The 21,561-nt window shown below is 38.9% G+C and overlaps 1 protein-coding gene across 7 annotated transcripts in view; it reads left to right on the top strand.

Annotated features, from left to right (window-relative positions):
- The window catches only part of CEP128 (centrosomal protein 128), a 393,105-nt gene that overhangs the window by 300,183 nt on the left and 71,361 nt on the right, over nt 1-21,561 (top strand). For all 7 annotated transcript variants that reach the window (XM_089778396.1, XM_025181171.3, XM_089778400.1 and 4 more), the window contains 2 exons: nt 2,303-2,352; nt 19,595-19,618. In XM_089778396.1, coding sequence (XP_089634522.1) covers nt 2,303-2,352; nt 19,595-19,618 — 74 coding nt within the window. The remainder of the gene's footprint in view (nt 1-2,302; nt 2,353-19,594; nt 19,619-21,561) is intronic.

The following is a 21,561-nucleotide window of genomic DNA, read 5'->3' on the forward strand; positions in this document are numbered from 1 at the left end:
CAATCTGTAACAAAGGAGAGATGACTTAAGTCACCTCAGGTACTGGTCTCAGGACTTTAATTTCAGGGGTAGGATAAACTTGTCTTTTTTTTTCTGGCATTTCTCTCAGAAATTCTATTTGAACAGTCTGAAGCACCCATAGAAATTTCTCCCCTCTAGTGAGACACTTAGTCATAGGGTTAGAAGAGACCTTAGGTGGTCATCGAGTCTAACCCCCTGCCCAAAGCAGGACCAATCCCAACAAAATCATTCCAGCCAAGGCTTTATCAAGCCAAGACTTAAAAACCTCTAGGAATGGAAAGTCTACCACCTCCCTAGGTAACCCATTCCAATACTACACCTCCCTTCTAATGAAATAGTTTTTCCTAGTATCCAACGTAGACCTCCCCCACTGCAGCTTGACACCATTGCTCCTTGTTTGTCATCTGTCACTACTGAGAATAGCCTCTCTCCATCCTCCTTGGAACATTCCCCTCCCCTTCAGGTAGTTAAAGGCTGCTATGAAATCCCCCTCTCACTCTTCTGTAGACTAAATAAGCCCAAATCCCTCAGCCTCTCCTTGTGTCATGTGATCCAGCCCCCTAAAGAGAGTCCCCCCAGATTCATGCAGTGATTTTATGTTCTTTGATTGGTCTGTCCCTTCTTCTGAATCTTTTTCAGCAGAGCATTCCAAGGGGTCATCATGGTTTGAGGTGACTGATGGCCACCAGAAAGGCTTTTTTCTATGCCCCTTTGCATTCAGTGTAAAAGTAGTATGTAGCGAGGATCAATTACTGTTATACCTATTCTCTCCTGGGATATGATTCCTTATAACTATCGAGCAAGAGTGGCACAGGGGGAAATTGAGAAATTTGTACCATGTGTAATGCTAAATACTGTAGACTCAGTAAGAAAAATAAGATTATCAAGGAAAGCTTTTTTACATAAAGGAAAAATTAAAATAGCTCTCACTATAGATCCTTTTGGTTCCTTGTTGCCCACTGAACTATGTACCATTGCATAAATGGACTCTTTCTCCCATTAAGTCTGCAGAGGTGTTTTGGACATCTGACAGTTCTTGCTTGAGTGATATCCTGGAGTAGTTGTGCAACTTAAGACTCCACTCATGCTTTCCCATGAGGCTTTTTCTCATACCAACACACTTCAGTATATTGGAGCACATCTTGGTTTAAAGACTGTCTCTGATTTTGTTGGGATACTCTTTCTGTTTGAACTAAGTGGGTTTTTTTTTTTTGTCAGTTACACTAGTTAGAAAGAAAAATAAGTTCAGAGCAGTCATTTCTGTGTTTCTTTGGGACTTTGTTAGCCCACCCTCCAAGGTTTCCCAGATAGAACTCTTAACTCTGAATGTCACAAACTATATCTTGACTTCACTTCACAAAGCATGTGAGTGAAACCAAGAGTAGTGAAACTCTTGTAACAAATCCTGTGTAGAGCTGAAATAGGCAAGTGTACAAGCAACATGAACTGTCAAGTATATTTTTGATTGTCAGTATATATGTGAATATAAAAAGTAGGGGGGTGTCATAGTATGTATCTCATCTGGTAAGTACTTTCTCCTGTCAGACACTGATCTTTTATGGAGCTTACCTTTTTCATGAGTAAATTTTTTTCTCTCCTTCATGATGAAAGGTGATAATTTTTGTGACTATGGTTAAGACTGCAGTTCTATTAAGTCTCCTTTACTTCAAGATGTAACTTGGTCATAAATATTCACTCTAGAGTGAACAAATGACATGTAATTGAATGTCTTTGATCATTTCCTATTTTTAATCAGCATTCAGAAAATATATTTTGGTCATTTCTGATATACATGTTAAGCAAAATTTAGAGGTAAGTGTACCTTTTTGTCTGAACTGTCATTCATGTTTAAATTCAACACTTTACGCCTAAGTTTGAATAAAGACTCTAATTATCTTACCCATTACAAAGATAGCTTCCTAATTATCACCTCTAATATCATAAGCTCACAAACATTTACCTGCCTCCCCCATCCCCCTTCTGTTCTGAAATTTGATTTGTCCTTTTCATGTGTGTTCATTTTTTAAATTGTATCCTTTGATATATATGGTTGTGACAATTTTCTTCCACTATTTGATCTGAGGAAGTGGTTCTGGCCCACGAAAGCTCATCACCCAATAAACCATCTTGTTAGTCTTTAACGTGCTACATAGTCCTGTTTTTTGTTTCAGCTACACCAAACTAACACAGCTACATTTCTATCATTGTTCATATACGGTGAGCTTAATAACAAGTTAAATCATTTCTCATTGTCTTAATACATTTTGTTTCTGTCTTACAGATCTACTGGAGAGGACTTTCAGGAGAGAAGAAGAAATGGAAGTTCTACAGGTATATCTCTTAATTAGACTGAATAAACTTTGTTTTTTATAACCTTCCTTCTTAATTCCTGCTTCCTAAATTGAAATAGAGAAACCTGGAAACCAAACAAGGATGGCTAGCCAAAAAACCCACCCTGCTAATTTGCTTCCTGCTAGCCAATAGCTGGATTCATAATAGAGCAGACTTAACTGGCTAGTAGTCTTCTATGTGGTGGCTGTACTTCTGTTTATCTGTTCTACTCACGATAACACAACTACTTCTGAAATTAGACCCAATTACTCTCGTGTTCTATAGGTAGCATATACAATTCATTGAGTGCTTTCCCTTCTGAGATTGAGCCAAGCTGTACTGATTTTGTCTTAGTTGGCAGTTGTCTGTTTATAGCATGTTTCACACTTCTAAACGCATGCACATACACAAGGACCATGCAAATGCATTCGGAAATTTATGAAAATACTCCATTTTTTTTGTTGGGAAAGCAAATTCCAGTACTTGGAAAAGTTACTTAAAAGACTAGATGTTTTATAAGAAAGTTATAATGCTGTGCACACACGTGTATTGTGGTATATGTGTGTGTTTACATTGGTTTGTTATGTTGATTCATCTTCTTGGAATATATTTTTTTCCCCATAACATTAAGTAATATGTCCAATTTAGATGCAGTTTTCATCCCAGCTAACTTTGTAAATCTGTGTGTCACTACTGCATGTGCATGTGTGTTCTGGCAGCAGTGTCCAGTGGAATTCAATAAATGAAGCACTAGAGGGTGGTTGACTCTCCAATGTCAAAACCCTTGGTGGATGTACAGAATTTAATGTCATCCAGCATCGAAGTGGTTAACTGTATTAGCACTTATTAAATTAGTCTTCAAATCACCTACTTTTTATCCTTAGATCCAGCACTGGAATACTATTTATGCATACTTTAACAGTCACAGTTGGTATTCATTCCTTTGAATTCAAAAGGAACAGGAAGGCAAGAAATAAACCAATATGACTAAATGGTGAGGTTCAAAACTCGTTTATTCAAGCAAAGCAAGTAACTTTCAGAAAATGTAAATCAAGCCCATTTGAAAATAAAAAGCAAAAAATACAGCAGGCAACATGGAGTATGGAAGTTATAGAGCTAAAATAAGATTTGAAGAACAAATACACATAAATATAAAAAACCAAATAAGACATTATTAACTGTCAGAAGCAGGAAGATCGTGAAAGAATCTCTAGGTCTGCTGCATTAAAAGGGAGTAAAAGGATTAATTAAGAAGGATAAAGCTATTGTGGAGAAGTTAAATGGCTTATCTGCATACATTTTTGCTATGGCTTAGGCAAGTCCTTTTGGATTGCAAAGATTGGGTACAGTCAAAGAGTAAGATGTCAAAATAACTAGTACAGGACTAAACGAATAAATTAAGAAGCAACAAGTTACCAGGCCCAAATAGTACACTCGGGTTCTGAAAGAATGTAAGAATTGAATGACTTGGCTGAAAAATTAACCTTTGACTCTTTGGGTTTACTTAATTCTATGCTTTTTGTTATTAACTTCATTCATGTTTCACCTCTCCTAAAGCTTGTACCCAGTCAATATGGGGATAATTGAAAATACCCTATTATTATTGATTTTTCTGTTTTTATAGAGTCTTTAATTTCCAGGAGAATTTCACAATCAGCATCTTGATCAGGTGATTGTTGGTGTGTGTGTACTGCTATATTCTTATAATTCAAGCACAGAATTTCTATCCTTAGAGATTGTATGGCACAGTTGGATTCATTTAAGATTTTTACTATATTTAATTCTGTGCTTTCCTTCACATAGAGCACCACTTCCCTATTAGCATTACCTATTCTGTCATTCCAATATATTTTGTACCCTGGTATTACCATGTCCCATTGATGGCCATCATTCCACCACGTTTCTGTGATGTCTATTATATCAATATCCTCATTAATACCAACCACTTAGGTTCACCCACCTTAGAATTTTGACTTCTAGTGTTTGTAAGCAAGCTGTAGTGGACCCTTCCCTCCAGTGGGACAGGAGGCCACTCTTCATCGATGTATTGGGAGTAACTCCTTGGCTCAGGTCGCACTGGTGGGGCTGAAACTTAAGCATTTTATAGTTCAGTAAACATCTAACAGAGGTAAACAAGCAATAACAGTCTGCTGCTCTTGTCCCCATCCTCAGATGGGGCTGAGTATTCAGTAGTTTTTAGTTCACAGCCCCTGAGGTGGGATTGGCAGTAATTAAGTCTAAGGCTTTGGTGCTTTGAGTGTGGCACAGCAAAGACAGGCTAAGGCAGCCAGTGAATGCGCACAGTCTGGGGCTGTAGCTCTTTGGTCAGGGTTGGATAGGGAACAGGCTATAGCCTAAGCCTCCTAGCTAAGTCAGCCAACAGACATAGAATTCAGAGCGCATGTAGGGATGACCACCCATAGGGGGCAGCACCAACCAAGTCTGCTTTTCCAGCTTGATGGACAGTAGATGTACGCAGGCCTCAGACCCCCCCTCTCCTCCCCCTCCCCCCCAACTCTGCTGCATCCTAATCCAGCGCTCTAACAGCAGTAAAGTCGTCTGCTACACATTGACCTAAACACAGACAGCAACATAGCTGGACTGTTGTCAGCTGCCAATGGGTTACCTCCTATCTCTCTGGGGCTTGGTACCTATGGAATCCACAGGTCCTCTGGCTTCTCTGTGTACACAGCAAACAGCAGTCTTTTCAAGTCTCCTTCTGGATCCTTTTTTTCCATGGACTGGGTACCACAGAGCACATATTCATCTCCTGGGTGCCACAGTAGGGTGGAGACACCCATCTTCTTCCTTGGCTCCTGCCCAACTCAGCTGCAGAGCCCTTCCTTTATACTTCCTGTCCCACCTAGTACTCTTGGCAAGGAGGCAGGGTAGATTTGGCTTTACCCACTGGGGAGTGTAGTAGTCCCTCACTCTCCAGTCTGGAGGGAGGCCATACTGCCTCTCAAAACAAGTCCTTATAAAATCTGTCACTTTTTAGCTGTCTATCATGATGTTATATAACTGAATTGAACTTTTTTCATTTGACTCTTTTTTCTTAAGTTCCTATCTGTATTTTATCAGCTTCCATCCTCCTCTTCTTATGAGGATACATAGAATTCCCATTAATAAAGCCTCCCCTAACAGATATCACTGTCCAAACGATGTGTTTCTTTGTACCTGATGTCTTTCCTACAGCCCTTAGTTTAAAAATTCCTCTACAAACCTTTTTAATTTGAAACATTAGCAATTTGGTTCTGTTTTGGTTTAGGTGGTGCCCACCCTTCCTGTATAGATTCCTCTTTTCCCAAAAGAATCCCAAGGTCCTAATAAATCTGAATCGTTCCTCCCTATACTATTGCCTCATCCACTCATTGAGACCATGCAGTTCTTCCTCTCTAACTGGATGTGCATGTGGAATTGGAGGCATTGCACCATGGAGTTCCTTAACTTCAATCTCTTACCTAGCAGCCTAAATTTGGCTTCCAGGGCCTCTCTCTCTTATCATTTCTTATAATTTCAGAAATGTGATTTGTCCTTTTCATATTTGTTCATTTTTTTAATTGTATCCTTTGGTATATATGGTTGTGACTATTTTCTTCCACTATTTGATCTGAGGAGGTGGGTCTGGCCCACGAAAGCTCATCATCTAATAAACCATCTTGTTAGTCTTTAAAGTGCTACATAGTCCTGTATTTGTTTCAGCTACACCAGACTAACACGGCTACATTTCTATCACTATTCTTCATTGAAGCTTGACATTCTTGTTCATTTTGTATTACATTTTTTGTAACTAGTGTTTTGTTTCTTGTATCTACAATATTTGTCTATTCTCCTTAATAGTGCTATTATTTTATTATAAATATTTTGTACAGTAGTGTAGTCCAATTTCCTTACACATTTATGAACTAGTCAAATAAGTAAATCCTTTCTCCAATCCCTTCAAATCAATTGGGGCACTGACAAATTACATGAGGGGAGCATTTCTTATTGCAGTATAGCAACATGAATGCAAATGGATCCTTTGAGCTGCTTTTACTTCTCAGACGCATCAAGGCAATGAAAACTTCCTACAGAATCTTGGAGTCTGATCTTGATTTACAATATTTATCTTTGCAACTGAGTGCACTGGTTTGGGGTTATATTACCACCTCATTGTTAAAGAAGCCAAGACGTTGGTGGTACTCAGCAATTGTTTACTAAATGTCTGGAAAATCTATTCATGTTTTTAAAAGGTTTGTTAATACTTTGTGCTAGTGGAGATCTTTGTTCTAACTTTAATTGATAGAGCAACATCACTTTTAAAATGCATATTTTTCCCATAAACATAAAACAAAATAGAAATGTACAAAAAGAGCAGGTTGGACAAAGCACTTTGTATTGTGAAAACAATTTTCCTCCTCGTCCTTTTCCTCCTGGGCTAGGATCCAACCTCTAATGTGAGGCTTAGCTCAAGCTACCAGCATTTTTTTTATCCAGCCTGAACAATTTACTTGTGTAGAGACCATAAAGAATTAACCCTTAATTACATATAAAGCTACCATAGTCTCAGAATTCAGGTTCTAGCTTTCAAGTCTCAGTCTAGCTTTGTAGCTCCATTTGTAGGAACTGGCGCATTACATTAAATTATTGCTAAGCCAGGCAAGATAACAAGTTGACCTTGTTTTAAAAAAAAATGAAAGAAAACTTTCATTTCTTGTCTTTGTTTGAGAATGAAGTTTTAAAACCTCATTTTATTTCACCTTGCTATAAAAATGAGGACCATAAGCTTTAAGGATGGGGCAAATATTGAGACTGATTAGCTAACTTGAGTGTATGAGCCTATTATATTCTTCCCACAAGTAGAGAGTTGGAAGTATTGCAGATGCAGTGGTCTTAGTTTTTTGAGAGATGGACACAAGACCGACTGTTCTCAACATCCTTTCATAACCATCCAAGGTACAGCAACATTATGACAGCTTTTGGAGAACTGACAGGAATAAGAGTCATGTATACAGTGTTCAGAGAGGCTGAAACTTAGAGGAAAAAAGCTGGGTAAAAACTTAATGATTTGATTTGAATAGTTTACATGGAAGCTCACTAGACTTGGGCTCTGGATTATGAAGAAGAGCAAGTTCCATAGATGGGGTTAATTCTATCTGGCCTTAGAAAGTTTTACTTTAGGATCTAATCCTCTAAACTAATTTTAATTGGATATGTCATTTATTTCCTTTTTTAGACTCTGGGATAGAGTTGGCTTGTGATGTTAAATAGTTGCTCTAGTTACACACAGAAGACCTGACTGTTCTTTAGTGATGGGTGGAGTGATTCCCATATAGTACATAATTGTTAAAGTGCTCATGGATCCTTTGTAATTATACATGCTATGTCATCACTAACAAGGTTGTAACCATCTTCAAGTGTATAAAAAGTATAGACAGGAAAAAAGGAGCAAAATTTATGGAGGATGGTGTAAGGGACCAGAATGAAGAATATTTGAATGATATTAATAAAAAATAAATGTAAACAGCATTTTAGGAAAAAATTCTAAACACTGAAATCTAAGAGACAGTGAAAAAATCTGACAAGGCTGATGGTAGGTTCCCCTGTTAATTGTCATTTAAAATTAAACTAGACAAAGTTATGGAGAACATACCAGGGAAATAAACTTTAATTGGCTTGAAGGATCTCTTAATCTCCAATTTTGATTAAGATGAAAATTTAACTTTAGGGTGAAACTTATACCTAGACTTAGAAACTCATCATTTCACCACAGAGTCAGATAGAGCCAACTAGATCCATATTTCTCGATTTACTGTGCCAGGAGGTCTCAGGAGACTTGAGAGCTGAGGATAGTAAAAAAAATTCCACTTTAAATTTTAGTGGTGGTTAAATTTTATCACTCTATTTTACCTGAAGTTTATAACTAATTTTGAACTTAAATTTATTACAAATAAAACCTGAAAATAGGATGCCCTGGGAATAATGTGTCCTGCTAATAGTACTGAAGTTCAATAACTGAATCATCTTCTGTGAAAGCATCAAAGAAAAGCCAAATTTGAATTGCTCTTTGACTTATCAGAATAACAAGAGTTAGATAGTAGTAGACTATGTTTCCCTGCATAGTGACAGAATGTCTTTAGTAAATGATAAATTACAGGGTTCTCCTGCTGTTTAGGGGAAATAATAAAACTGTATTCTGTTAAAATACAGATAGGTACTTATCTGAAAATGATTTTTTTGAGCTTAACATTTACTTGGAGGATTGGTACAGTTGTACTAATATTTACACATAGAACCAGCCTTGTATTTCAGGAACTCATCTGTATCTCCAGGTATTGTCATATGCCCGTTTGAAAGCTGTTCAACTATATATACTGTTTGTTGATGCTGTTTAATACTTGTAGTGTTATCCATTTTTAAGACTCAATTCAGCAAAACATTCATGAGTTATGACCCTATGCATTTAGTGCCCCATACAATCAATGGCATAACTGACTTCAACTGACAGTATGTCACATTGATAGTTATTTATTACAGGCAGTCCCCGGGTTACGTACAAGATAGGGACTGTAGGTTTGTTCTTAAGTTGAATCTGTATGTAAGTCGGAACTGGCGTCCAGATTCAGCCACTGCTGAAACTGACCACCAGTTCTGACTTACATACAGAATCAACTTAAGAACCCCAAGCGTCCCCAAGTCAGCTGCTGCTGAAACTGATCAGCAGCTGATTCCAGGAAGCCCGAGGCAGAGCCCTAGGTGGGGGGGCTTCAGCCCAGGGCTGTGGACTAAGGAGGGCCCCTCAAAAAAGATCTCCAGGCCACCAAAAGAGCAGGTCCCCTTAGGCCAGGGAACTGGGCTGCAGCCACTAAAATCTCTTTCATGATGCATTCCTGCCCAGCCACCCCCCGCCACTGCAGGCTCTGTGTTGGCTCCTGCAGTTGTGGCCCTGCTTGGCAGGGAGAGAACATAGGTCTGCATTCTGCCGTTCCCCCTCACTCCAAGGCTGGAGCTGCAGGCACTGGAAAGCTCCTCCATTTCCCTCACCTGAAGGCTCAGCCCCTGCTGCTCCCATTGGCCAGGAATGAGAGCTAGTAGGTGTTTCATGAAAACAAAGAAACATGAAATCACCCTAATTGTCTCATATTAAAGTGTTCTTGAAAGGCTATTTGTCCCTTCACTAGGCAAGCTAGGAGAAAGTTAACACTGCACTCCTTTTAATTCAGAATGCAGAAGTCCCTCTGCCTGCTTCCTGTGAGGCCATTTGTTGTGAGATGAGCACGTCACAGTGTCCTTGAAAAGGGAGGCACTTGCCCCACATCTGTGCCCCAATCATTGAGCATTTCTTCACTGAATATAAGGTTGACTAGTCAGCATTATTTCTCTTAGCTCTTCCTCCACATGGATGAACCCAATCTTAAAGGTGGATGGTCTTACCTTAGAACATCCAGCGACAAGAGAGGACTCTGCATCACAGTTCCAGAAATCACTTTACAGATATGGAGGAAGGAAGTCTAGGGAAGCCCTGGGATTTTATATGAATGATGCTACCCCAAGTGGAAGTTTCATGATGTGGAGGAGTATTCCCCATGGATCTCAAAAAAGAAATGGATTTCAGTCAACCTTGACTTCTGCTCATCCTGCTGTGATCAGGCGTACATGAGGAGGTAAACACCATCCCATTGTCAAAACAATTTACAAGAATCTCAGGGTGTGTCTAGACTACATTCCCCTGTCTGCAGAGGGATGTAAATGAAGCACTTCAAAAGTGCAAATGAAGCCGGGATTTAAATATCCTGCGCTTCATTTGTATAATCACATAATGGCACTCTTTTGAAAAAGCGCTATTTCGAAAGAGCGCCATTACGTGATTATGCAAATGAAGCACAGGATAGTTAAATCCGTGCTTCATTTGCACTTCCTAAGTGCTTCATTAACAACCCTCTGCAGACAGAGGAATGTAGTCTAGACGTAGCCTCAGTGAGTTGAAACTAAGAGGCTTTTTTTTTCAATCCTGAGCCAAGTACTTGCCATGTTGGGAGTGATTTGCTCTCAAATACTTAACTGTGAGAATTAGAAAATAACCAATATTCCTACTGTAAATACAAATAGTTACACTTACGTTGTAGAGGAGTAAACATAAAAAAGGCCAGCAACTGAAAAGTATGAAGAATAATGGAAACAGTCTTCAGTGTTTTTATAGTTGTGTTAGTCTCAGAATATTAGACACACAAAGTTGGATGGCTAGATCCCTCTAGAGTCAAAAAGTGGTTCTGGCTCACCATACCACTGGACAGCTCTGCCTCCTGTCTCATATCTTTCTCCAACTCAACTTCCTTGTCTGCCACTTAATATTCTGGACTCTGTTGGCCACTGCCTCCTGTTCCTCAAAATATTCATATGGGGGAGGAGAGCCTCTTGGTGGTGAAAGTAGGCTTTCCACTGAGAATGACATTCAGTTCCTTGTACAGGCAGAAGTATGGTCTTTGGCTCCATACTAGTGTGACGGTTGGCCTCCCTTGCTTTCTAGTATACCCAACTCTGTTTCTTGATTTGAGCATGACATTGCTACATGTCCCTTTCATGCCCCTTCTCCATACTATCAGCCGCCTGCTTGTAGGTATCAAAGTTCCTACGGCTACGACTATACTACCCCATCTCCCCACAGATCCATGAGATACAACAATTCTGGTATACTCCAGGCAAGACCGTGTTTGCTGCAGAAAGCCACCATGGTTGGCTGGGAAGATGGTATGAGAGCTCTCCACACTGAGCAAACAGGAAGCAGAATTTCAAAAAATCCCAAGGCTTTAAAGCTGAAGGAGTACATATCTGTGCACCTGGCTGCAGGGCAGTGGAGCTGAAATTGCTGATCAAAGCGATTATGTTGGGCATTGAGGGAAACTTAGTAGAGGTCACTTAGGGCAATATATGCAAGCACAGTGTGTACAAACACTGTGTCATCCTCACTTTGTCACAAAAAACTCCTTGCCTCTCATTGAGGTGGTTTTATTATATCAGTGTAACAGGAGAGTTAAATTGGTGGGAGAAGTATTGCAGTGTGTATACCTCCACTGTTTTGTCACTGAAAGCTGACTTTTGTTGACAAAACTGTAAAGGATAGACAAGGCCTTACAGAAGTTGTCATTTGAATTGCCACTCGCCACTATCTTTGTCTTTATTATATCTGCAAATATTCTTTTTGTGTTTCTAGTCAGATGTGGTTCATGGATGAGAGCTCTTGAACAAGTCTCAGGGCTTGTAACTACAAGTGCAACTTCATGGAGGAGTTGGGCATTTCAAAGTGTCAGTCAGTTTTGGATCTTTTACACAGCTTCAAGAGAGAGAGAGAAATAGTCTAAAAATAGGAAAACGTAATTCTAAAACCACAAAAATTGACAGAAATTGGCAGATACTCTGATTTTTTAAAAATTGCTAGATTTCAGGTTCACTGTGTTTCTCTATTTTGTTTGTCTTCTCTACAGTGCATATGGTTTCAATGTCAGCCAGTCTTACTGATATCCATTTTTAATGGCAGGGAGTCAGCTATAATTTTTACACAGTTGTATTGTAATACTGTTTGCTGGATCTCCTATATGTCAATGTGCGCACTCTTTTGTGCCAGTTTTCTTTTTCCTAGTTTGTTGAATTTGTTTATCCCATTTCTCCCTCTCCAGTATACTATGAGCAATTCTGACATGGTTTGCATATTTTTAATACCAAATGTCAATTGATGTTTCCAACCCATGTTTTCTTGGATTTTTCTCTTTCATTTGATAAAGCTGTTTTTACTGGAATATGTTGTCAATTTTTCTTTCTGCCCTTGAAGATGGCAAAAGGAGCTATGCTTGTGGTTTAAGGCAACCTGCCGATGAAAGTAAATATATGTTAGTACAGTAATGAAGGATGCAACTACTGTGCAATGCTGATACAGGTTAACTTAATTGCCACCCCAACATCATGTAGAGGATGTATTTCAAATGTTTTCAGTGATTATAATAAAGGCATATAGTGCTTTGATCCCACAGAAAGATTAAATATGTTCATCTTACTATTGTTTGATAACAGCAGTGACAACTGACATCTGTTCTTAAACACTGATTTGCTAATTGGTTCAGCTGTTCAGCCAATATGAATAGCCATTCTTATTAGGTTTCCTGATACAATAATGAAAAAGTCTTGATGAGCCCTTTCTGCTCAATGCCATCCCAACATAGAATCATAGAACCATAGAGCTGGAAGAGACCTCAGAAGGTCATCAAGTCCAGCCCCCTGCTCTAGGCAGGACCAATCCCAACTAAATCAACCCAGCCAGCACTTTGTCAAGCCGAGACTTAAACACCTCTAGGGATTGAGACTCCACTACTTTCCTAGGTAACCCATTCCAGTGCTTCACTACCCTCCTAGGGTATGTCTACACTACCCTCCTAGTTCAAACTAGGAGGGTAATGTAGGCATACCGCACTTGCAAATGAAGCCCGGGATTTGAATTTCCCGGGCTTCATTTGCATAAGCGGGGAGCCACCATTTTTAAAACCCCGCTGGTTCGAACCCCGTGCAGCGCGGCTACACGGGGCTCGAACTAGGTATTTTGGACTAGGCTTCCTATTCCAAACTACCGGTACACCATGAGGTTTCCGGTAGTTCGGAATAGGAAGCCTAGTCCGAACTACCTAGTTCGTGCCCCGTGTAGCCGCGCTGCATGGGGTTCGAACCAGCGGGGTTTTAAAAATGGCGGCTCCCCGCTTATGCAAATGAAGCCCGGGAAATTCAAATCCCGGGCTTCATTTGCAAGTGTGGTATGCCTACATTACCCCGCTAGTTCGAACTAGCGGGGTAGTGTAGACATACCCCTAGTGAAATAGTTTTTCCTAATATCCAACCTGAACCTCTGCCACCACAACTTGAGACCATTCCTCCTAGTTCTGCCATCTGTCACTACTGAGAACAGCCTTTCTCCATCCTCTTTGGAACCTCCCTTCAGGAAGTTGAAGGCTGCTGTCAAATCCCCCCTTACTCTTCGCTTCTGCAGACTAAACAGACCCAACTCCCTCAGCCTCTCCTCATAGGTCATATGCTCCAGCCCCCTAATCATTTTGGTTGCCCTCCGCTGGACACTCTCCAATGTGTCCACATCCTTTTTTGTAGTGGGGAGCCCAGAACTGGACACAGTACTCTAGATGTGGCCTCACCAGAGCCAAATAAAGGGGAATAATCACTTCTCTGGATCTGCTGGCAATGCTCCTCCTAATGCACCCTAATTTGCCATTAGCCTTCTTGGCTACAAGGGCACACTGTTGACTTATATCCAGCTTCTCATCCCCTGTAACTCCCAGGTCCTTTTCTGCAGAACTACTACTTAGCTTGTTGATCTCCAGCCTGTAACAATGCTTGGGATTCTTCCATCCCAAGTGCAGGACTCTGCACTTGTCCTTGTTGAACTTCATCAGATTTCTTGTGGCCAATCCTCCAATTTGTCTAATTCACTCTGGTCCCTATCTCTGCCCTCAAGCGTATCTACCTCTCTCCCTAGCTTAGTGTCATCCTCAAACTTGCTGAGGGTGCAATCCATCCCCTCATCCAGGTCATTAATAAAGATGTCGAACAAAACCGGTCCTAGAACTGACCACCCCCTAATCATAAAAGAAATCATTTTGCTATCAACGCATACAGCAAGATTGGCAAAGAGAGTTTAAGAAATGTCTTCTCTCAATAATAATTAGTTCTTGTACAGTAAATTTTCCAGAAAGACAAGGTATTTCACAATCATTCATACCTATGGTTAACTCTTCCTTTTATAAATCATAGGAGGTGAAATTCTTTCTTCTTTTAGCTCCTCTGCTTGTCTTAGACTGGAGGAGAGATCAAAGTCCCCAAAAGGATATCATCTGGTTTCTGTTCTTAGCTGTGCCATATGTGCCTTCTATAACTGTTGTTACATCATTTAAATTGCCACTTTCCCAGTTACACATCTGAAAAATTGATCCATGTACATTATCTGTAGGATAAGGGGATACTTTAATTGAAATGCAGGAGGAAGAATCATTTTTAACAAATACTGAGATTTCTTTTCTGTTTTAGAAATACAATCATGACTGATTCTTTCAACTTTAATTTCATGGGTCTGAAACCATCCAAACACCACATAGTTAGGATCAAGTGCTACAGCATTTAAGCATATTCAGCTGCAGATAATCAGATTCCAGACAGCATCAGACTCCACCCAGTATGTCACATGACAGCCTTGTGGACAGAAAGTGCATCCCTGACCACTCGGCCACCTGATCATCTATTATTAACACTTTTGCAAAGCACAGCATCTTGAATTTCATTCCTCTGAGAAGAATTTGTTCAGCAGGAAAGTGCTTCTAGCAGTAGTCCTAAAATAGAACAATTCTACCAATTTTAGGAATAGAAACATATTTTCTTTCGGTCTTGCAATTTAGTTGGAAATGTAAAAGGAAGACTAATTTTTAACAAACACTGAGGTTTTTTTTCTTTTTTTGAAAGACTGTCCTGGCTGATTCCGAGGGGTGCATGTGTGTGTTTATTAGCAGCTTCATTTGACAGAGAACTGTCTAGCATAACAATGTCAAAGGTAATGATGTTCTAAATGGTATTGTGTAGTGCAATTTAGATGAAAGGATACAGTGAAAAACTAAACACTTTGCCAACATTTCCAAAAGGAACCATTTTAGAATCTTTTATTCTCAAAAGTAATCAATTTCTTAAACATTATTAGAATGCTTTCAGTGTTCAATGAGACTTAATCCTAAACATTTGAAAGCTTAAAGTTTTTCAGGGGGACTGTGTTCTTAATCTTAACGGTAAAAATGACCTGCAATCCATAATAAAATACATGTGCAGAGCCAGGAGTAGAATCCCTGTACTTTGGTTCCAAAAACAAGCCTCTACCAATTGAGCTAAGGAGAACTATCTAATACCTATAAAAATACACATATGTTCTTCCAAAGCTGTAGCAAATCAGAAGAGGACAATATAAAAATACAGTACCTGTTCCTGATCCTACTTCAATCAATTGCAAAAAAAAACAAGCCCTTCCATTGATGTCAATATGTATAAGATTGGGGACCAAAATAATCACAAATATGCCTCAAACCTCTAATTAGCACTAAGTACAATATATGTTCTGTCTAGGTTGTCTCATTGAAAGTTACAGATTTTTTTCCCTAACATCATTAAGATACAGCCTTTTCATCCATCCACACAACAAAAGCTCCATGCTGTCGTCATCTTCTTTTTCAGTTATTGCAACATCTTTTTTTGTATCCTGCCTCCAATCAGCCAATGATGCCTACCTGTATTGCCCACTTGTTAAATATTCGGAAAAGTACATTCATGCTTTTTTTTATGCAGCCCCTTCATGCTTGTAAATATCCACAAAAGCTAGCTCATTATCCTCTTTCAAACTCTCCTTTCTGTAACTCAGTCAGACTTTGGGATCTATTACAGGAGTCGTGTGTGGTTCTGTAGCCTGCAGTGACAAGGAGGTCAGACTAGATGATCACGATGGTTCTGTCTGACCTTATTTAGCACCTGTGAAATAGGTGCCTACAAAAATTTGGCAGTAGTTAAGCTGCTAGTGTGCTTGAACCATTGACTATTATCCTGATGAATACTGTTGGATTGTTTCCATGTATTCCTACAGTTATCTGTATCCGTCTCTGGTCTTATACTTAGATTGCAAACTCTTTGGCCTAGGGACTGTGTTTATACAGTGCCTACTTCAGTGAGATCCTTGTCCATGGCTCCCCCTTATCGAGTCTGTGAGAATACAAATAATAAATATAAGCCAGCACAAGAGGTTTTCTATTCCCAAATCAATCCCCAGAGCAACAAAAGTAAATAAGATTTGGGGCAATTTGATGTGGTAAGGCAACTTTCCATATAACTTTTTTAATATTCTTGAGCAAAATTGAGCAAACAATGATATTTGGGGCCAGATTGTCCACATCAAATGATGTTTTTGATCAAATGTCAGCTGATCAGGGGATCAGTAGTTGTGTATGTCTCTTTGTAGGGATAATCTCCTCCCCACAGTGAGATCTAGATGAATCCATTGGCCTTCACCATTCAGAAAGGGGATGGATCACAGAATGTATTTCTTAACATTTAAAGCAGGGTTTCCCAACCTATGGATCGGGACCCAAATATGGGTCGCCATTGCATTTCAAAAGCGTCTCCAAGTGTCTCCCCAGGTGGCTCTGCCCCTCCTCTTCCCCCCATTTTTGAATTGCCTTGGCTCACCAAGTCTTCCTGAATTGCCAAAATGAGTCCCTATCTGGAAAAGGTTGGAAACTGCTGATCTAAAGCATCTCAGAGAACCACACTGATCAAAACTCAAGGGGAGAAGATTTAAAGTTTATCTCAAGTACTTGCCTTACTACTGGCGAGGTAGACAGCTCCAGCCAAATTAGAGTGATTTTTATATGAAAAGTCAGAAGAAATTTTCTCCTCAAAAAGGAATATTCAAATCATCAGCACATTAGCACATACTGCAAATCTGCTCACCAAGACATTACAGATAGAAGTTGTATGCTGCCCTAACAATGGAAAAGCTGCTATTTATTTCAATATAATAAACACTGAAATGTGGCAAAACTAATAAATTATATATTAATTAATTAACTATTAATTTAATGACACCTAACAACATTTTCTCTCCTTCACTGTAACTATGAAATAAAAGTCCATCAGCTAAGACAGCATTGCCAAAGCCAAGGTATACTGATTTCCCATTTCACTTCATTTTGGTGAGTGGCAGTGGGATTGGGGGTAAAAATAATATTTTTAAAATGTATTCTGTAACCTGGAATTCCTGCAGGAGATCTATGAGGACAAGGATTCAAGAAAATTATATCTGATTAACTGCCATATGTTTCCAGTTTCTCCTTTACTGGTTTGGCAGGTTCCATACTCTGTCCTGGGCTAGTAGATATTCTGTGAACAACTTCAACCAGTAAAGTTATAATCTCATATTCTACTAGTTTCAACAGCCACTAACAGCTCTGACAAAGTGGGGTTTTGCCCACAAAAATTTATGCCCAAATAAATCTGTTAGTTTTTAAGGTGCCACAGGACTCCTCGTTGTTTTTGCAGATACAGACTAGCATGGCTATCTTTCTGATACTTGTCAGCAGCTCCAGTAAACTTTTATAAACCCTATCGGTATGAGTTGCGTAGGAGGGACTGGCCATAGGCTGTGCACATCTGGGAGTGTTCCACGCCCCCCAGCTGTTGCAGAAGGAAAAGGAGCTTCTTGGCCCAGGTCTCCTCTAGAAATGTTTGCCAATAAAATAACACTGAAAAGTGATGTCATTATTTTGGACATATTTATAACAGCCAAAAAGTCACTTTGCTATTACAGCTTATTTCACCAGTACAAACTGCCTCCACTAGAAGGTTTGCCAGTTCAGAATTACTGGTATAGCCATACCAACAAACCCTTTTTAATGTAGACCTCAACTTGTTTTCTCTCCCCACAACCTTCTGGCAAGTTGTGACATGAGATTAAAAAAATTTATATGATAAGTCCCAATAGTACATGAAAAGAAGGGGAAGAGACAGCAGAGTACTTTTAAACAACTTGTGTAGAATGCCTGCAGATTTACTGTTTGATTTTAATTATAGGCCCCTTTCTATATTCTTCAGTTGCTTAGTTATCGACTACTAGAAGATTCACCTGGCATTGCTCAGATCCTAAAATAAGGGTTGTTTTTTTTTTCATTTAAATCATTGTTCTGGGGTGGAGCTGGAGATGAGGGGTTTAGTATGCAGGCTGTCTTGGGAAGAGAAGACAAACCTAACCCTCTCTCACCACAATACCTTGGAGCCACATGAGAAACACCTGTCCTTGGCCACTGCAGCGGGCATAGCTGTGGAAGCGTGCATGTCCCCTGGCTGAGGGACGTACAGACCCACAAACAGACAAACTCTCTTAAAATATAGTAAATAGCTGTCCCTTTCTTCACTCCTGCTCCCTTCTGGCCCAATGGGATTATACTTCTCCTGATCCCCATCTCTGGCCCCTTGCTTGTCCCCTTGTGGTCATTCTACACTATAACTCTCTCCTACCAGACCTTCCCCCACTTTACGTTTTATGAGAAACAATCGAATTCCAGCACATCCCATTGTCTTGGCACAACTAAACCCTTATCTTGTTTTAAGTTATAAGAGGAAGCTGCATACCAAATTTGGTGATACTAGCTCTTACCGTTTAAAAGGAGTTTTTGAACAAATGAACTCATGGAAGGGCAGACAGACAGATGCACACATTTCTAAAATACATAGTAAGATTTTTATGATATCTATATTTGGGTTTTCTTTTTTTCTGTCTTTTAGGGTTTTATTTTTAATTTTAACAAAATTATACTAGTCAGTCTATCAAGAGGAAATAGTATTAATGTATTTTGACTTTTGTATTTTATTTTATAAAGCAATGCCTAACAGATGCTAATATGATATAAACAGTGAAAAATAATCAAATTACGGTAACGAAGACATCTCTGTTCAACATAAAGCAATGGTCAAAAAAGCAAACAGAATGTGAGGATGCATGAGAAACATAGTAGAGAGTACTGAAAATATAATAATGACCTTATATGAAATCAGAGATATTCTCTTATTTGGAATTTTGTGTTCTGGTACTCAATGTAAGAGAAATGCAATGTGGTGAGATCTGAGGTTATGAAAATGATTTGAATGTGTGGAGAAATGGACAATGAAGAGTTTGGAATAATTGCAACAATTTATCTTAGAGAAGAGAGGAATAAGAAAGAACACTATAGCTATAGTGAATGGTGCAAATAATGTAGATAGGAGCTTTTGCAATTTCATATGATGCAAGAACAAGACAACGTTTATATTGTTAAAAATTTTCAAAGTCATGATAATAAGTACTTCAAAAATATTGTAAGTGATATCATCTCTCATACCTCAGGACAGAAGCCAGTCTATAATGGGGGATAAGAAGAAATCTTCCTTATGTACAAGTTCTTTCATAACTGTTTTTTTTCCCAGACTTTCTTATGCCTTTCACTGAAGCAACTGCTACAGACAGGATACTGAACAGGCTAGCAATCTGATCAAGTATGGCAACTCTAGTGTTCCTATGTAATAAAGTTTTATACAAAATTATGTACATGCTAGTACCAGAAAAGACATAATGAAGCCATTTCATTACATTCACCTGGTTTTTTATTTGTTCTCTTTACATACTAATTTAAGTACTCTGCTTTATTTACAGGAACGTATCATGTCCTTAGAAACTGTAAGTTAATCTTGTTTCTTTTCAAACCAGTTCTAGTTCTTAAACAGATTTTTGTATAATCTCAAAAGGGAGAAGGTCTAGGATGTGTGAGAGCAATTTTCCAAATGCTAACCCAAGTTTCAAGTGGTTTTTGTTTGCCAGTTGACAAAAATGAACCAAAAAATAAGTGAAAGTATCAGTTAACGGTATGTTGACATGCAGTCATTTAATGGAAATATGTTGGTAAAGCTTAGCATACTTTAAAGATAAGAACTCTATAAGTGCTAATTAGACATACTTTACCATTTATTGAATTTGGTTAATTTGCTTACCTTTAATTTAAAATATATATTGCTCTCTCTTTACTAGTAATTCTGCTATTGGATGAAGGAAGTCAGCAAGTAAATTACATTTCATATTCCTGGGGGAATTCTGCGACAAAAAATTAAAATTCTGCACACATTTCAAAATAACCCTATATATAATCATGCCTGTTTCAATCATTTTGGTAATTTACTTCAAAATATTTGTCAGCAACTATGTCAGTAACAATACAGATACAAAATTGTTTTCCTGAGAGTAGAGAGTTTAAATAATCCCCATAATGATCCAGTTTCTGTTTTTCTTTCCCTTTCTGCCAGACACCCATACCACCTCCACCCAGAGGCCATCCATGCAGCACTTTAGACACTTGAATTCCCTACCTTTTAGCCTAGACACTCACACCACTTACAGTCTCTGCTCACCTCAGCCATATGCTAGGTATGGGGCACCCCATGAAAATCCATCCAAATTTGGCTAAGTTATAAGCCTTTGAAAAATTACATTTCTTACCTGATCAGTAAAGATTTGATAGAGCTTCACAGCTAATTTCTCCAAAAACTCCATCTGCACAAATATTTTATAGCAATGCTGCTTAATCAAAAAGATCCAACAACAAAGGATGCATCTACATTGCAGAGAACAATCGAAGCTGCCACTGTCGATCTTCCAGGGTTCGAATTAGCGGGTCTAGTTAAGACAGCTAATTCGAAGTGAAGGGGACACTCTGATCAATGCCAGTAGTCTTGCTTCCACGAGGAGTAAGGGAAGTCAAAGGGAGTGTGTTCTCCCTTTGACTTCCTGCATCTCCCTTCAACTTCCTGCAGTGCGGACAGCGCCTAAAGTCGAGTTAAGGTACTTCAACTTCAGCTAAGCAATTAGCGTAGCTGAAATTGTGGGTCTTATTTCAACCTTGTCCTGTAGTGTAAACATACCCAAACTAAATAATGTTCCAGTTTATTCCAGATAAACCCATGATAACAGTTTAATATAGTCTTATAATCAACAACATATGTGGGAAAATACTTTTTTCATGTTAATCAATAGTCACAATTGTTTGTGCCTCCTTCTAATCAGGTAAACACATCCTCTACTTATGTGCCTGTCAGAGGTACTTCTATACTGGGTACCATTTGAGACCAATCTCTTGATTATTTACTATCCTTAACTTTAAAAAAGTCATTCAAACCTGATTTAAAAACCAAGCAGTAAGTTTATCAATTAATAAATGTCCTCACATCAGCCATTTTATCTTGTTTCACCATAAAATATCTGCATGCTAAAATGTACTGTTGCATACATAATAGTATAAGTCAAATGATTTAGTGCTTTCCTAAGCAAAATTATCATTGAAAAGCTATAGGATTTGGCCCAATGTTATCTTAGTACTATTAGTACTATTAGTCTGACTTAAATGAAAGACCAGAAAATTCTGTTTGAAATTAACTGTGTCCTTAATTTACCCCATTGGGTCAATATGTTATATCTCCTTTGATGCATCAGGGGGTAGCCGAGTTAGTCTGTACAGGTAAACTGAAAAAACAACAAATAGTCTGATAGCACTTTATAGACTAACAAAACACGTAGATGGTATTATGAGCATTCGTGGGCACAGCCCACGTCTTCAGATGACCGACTATAAA

Source organism: Pelodiscus sinensis, chromosome 5 (assembly GCF_052426305.1).
Source record: "Pelodiscus sinensis isolate ZL-2025 chromosome 5, ASM5242630v1, whole genome shotgun sequence".
In the NCBI taxonomy this organism is placed as follows: domain Eukaryota; kingdom Metazoa; phylum Chordata; order Testudines; family Trionychidae; genus Pelodiscus; species Pelodiscus sinensis.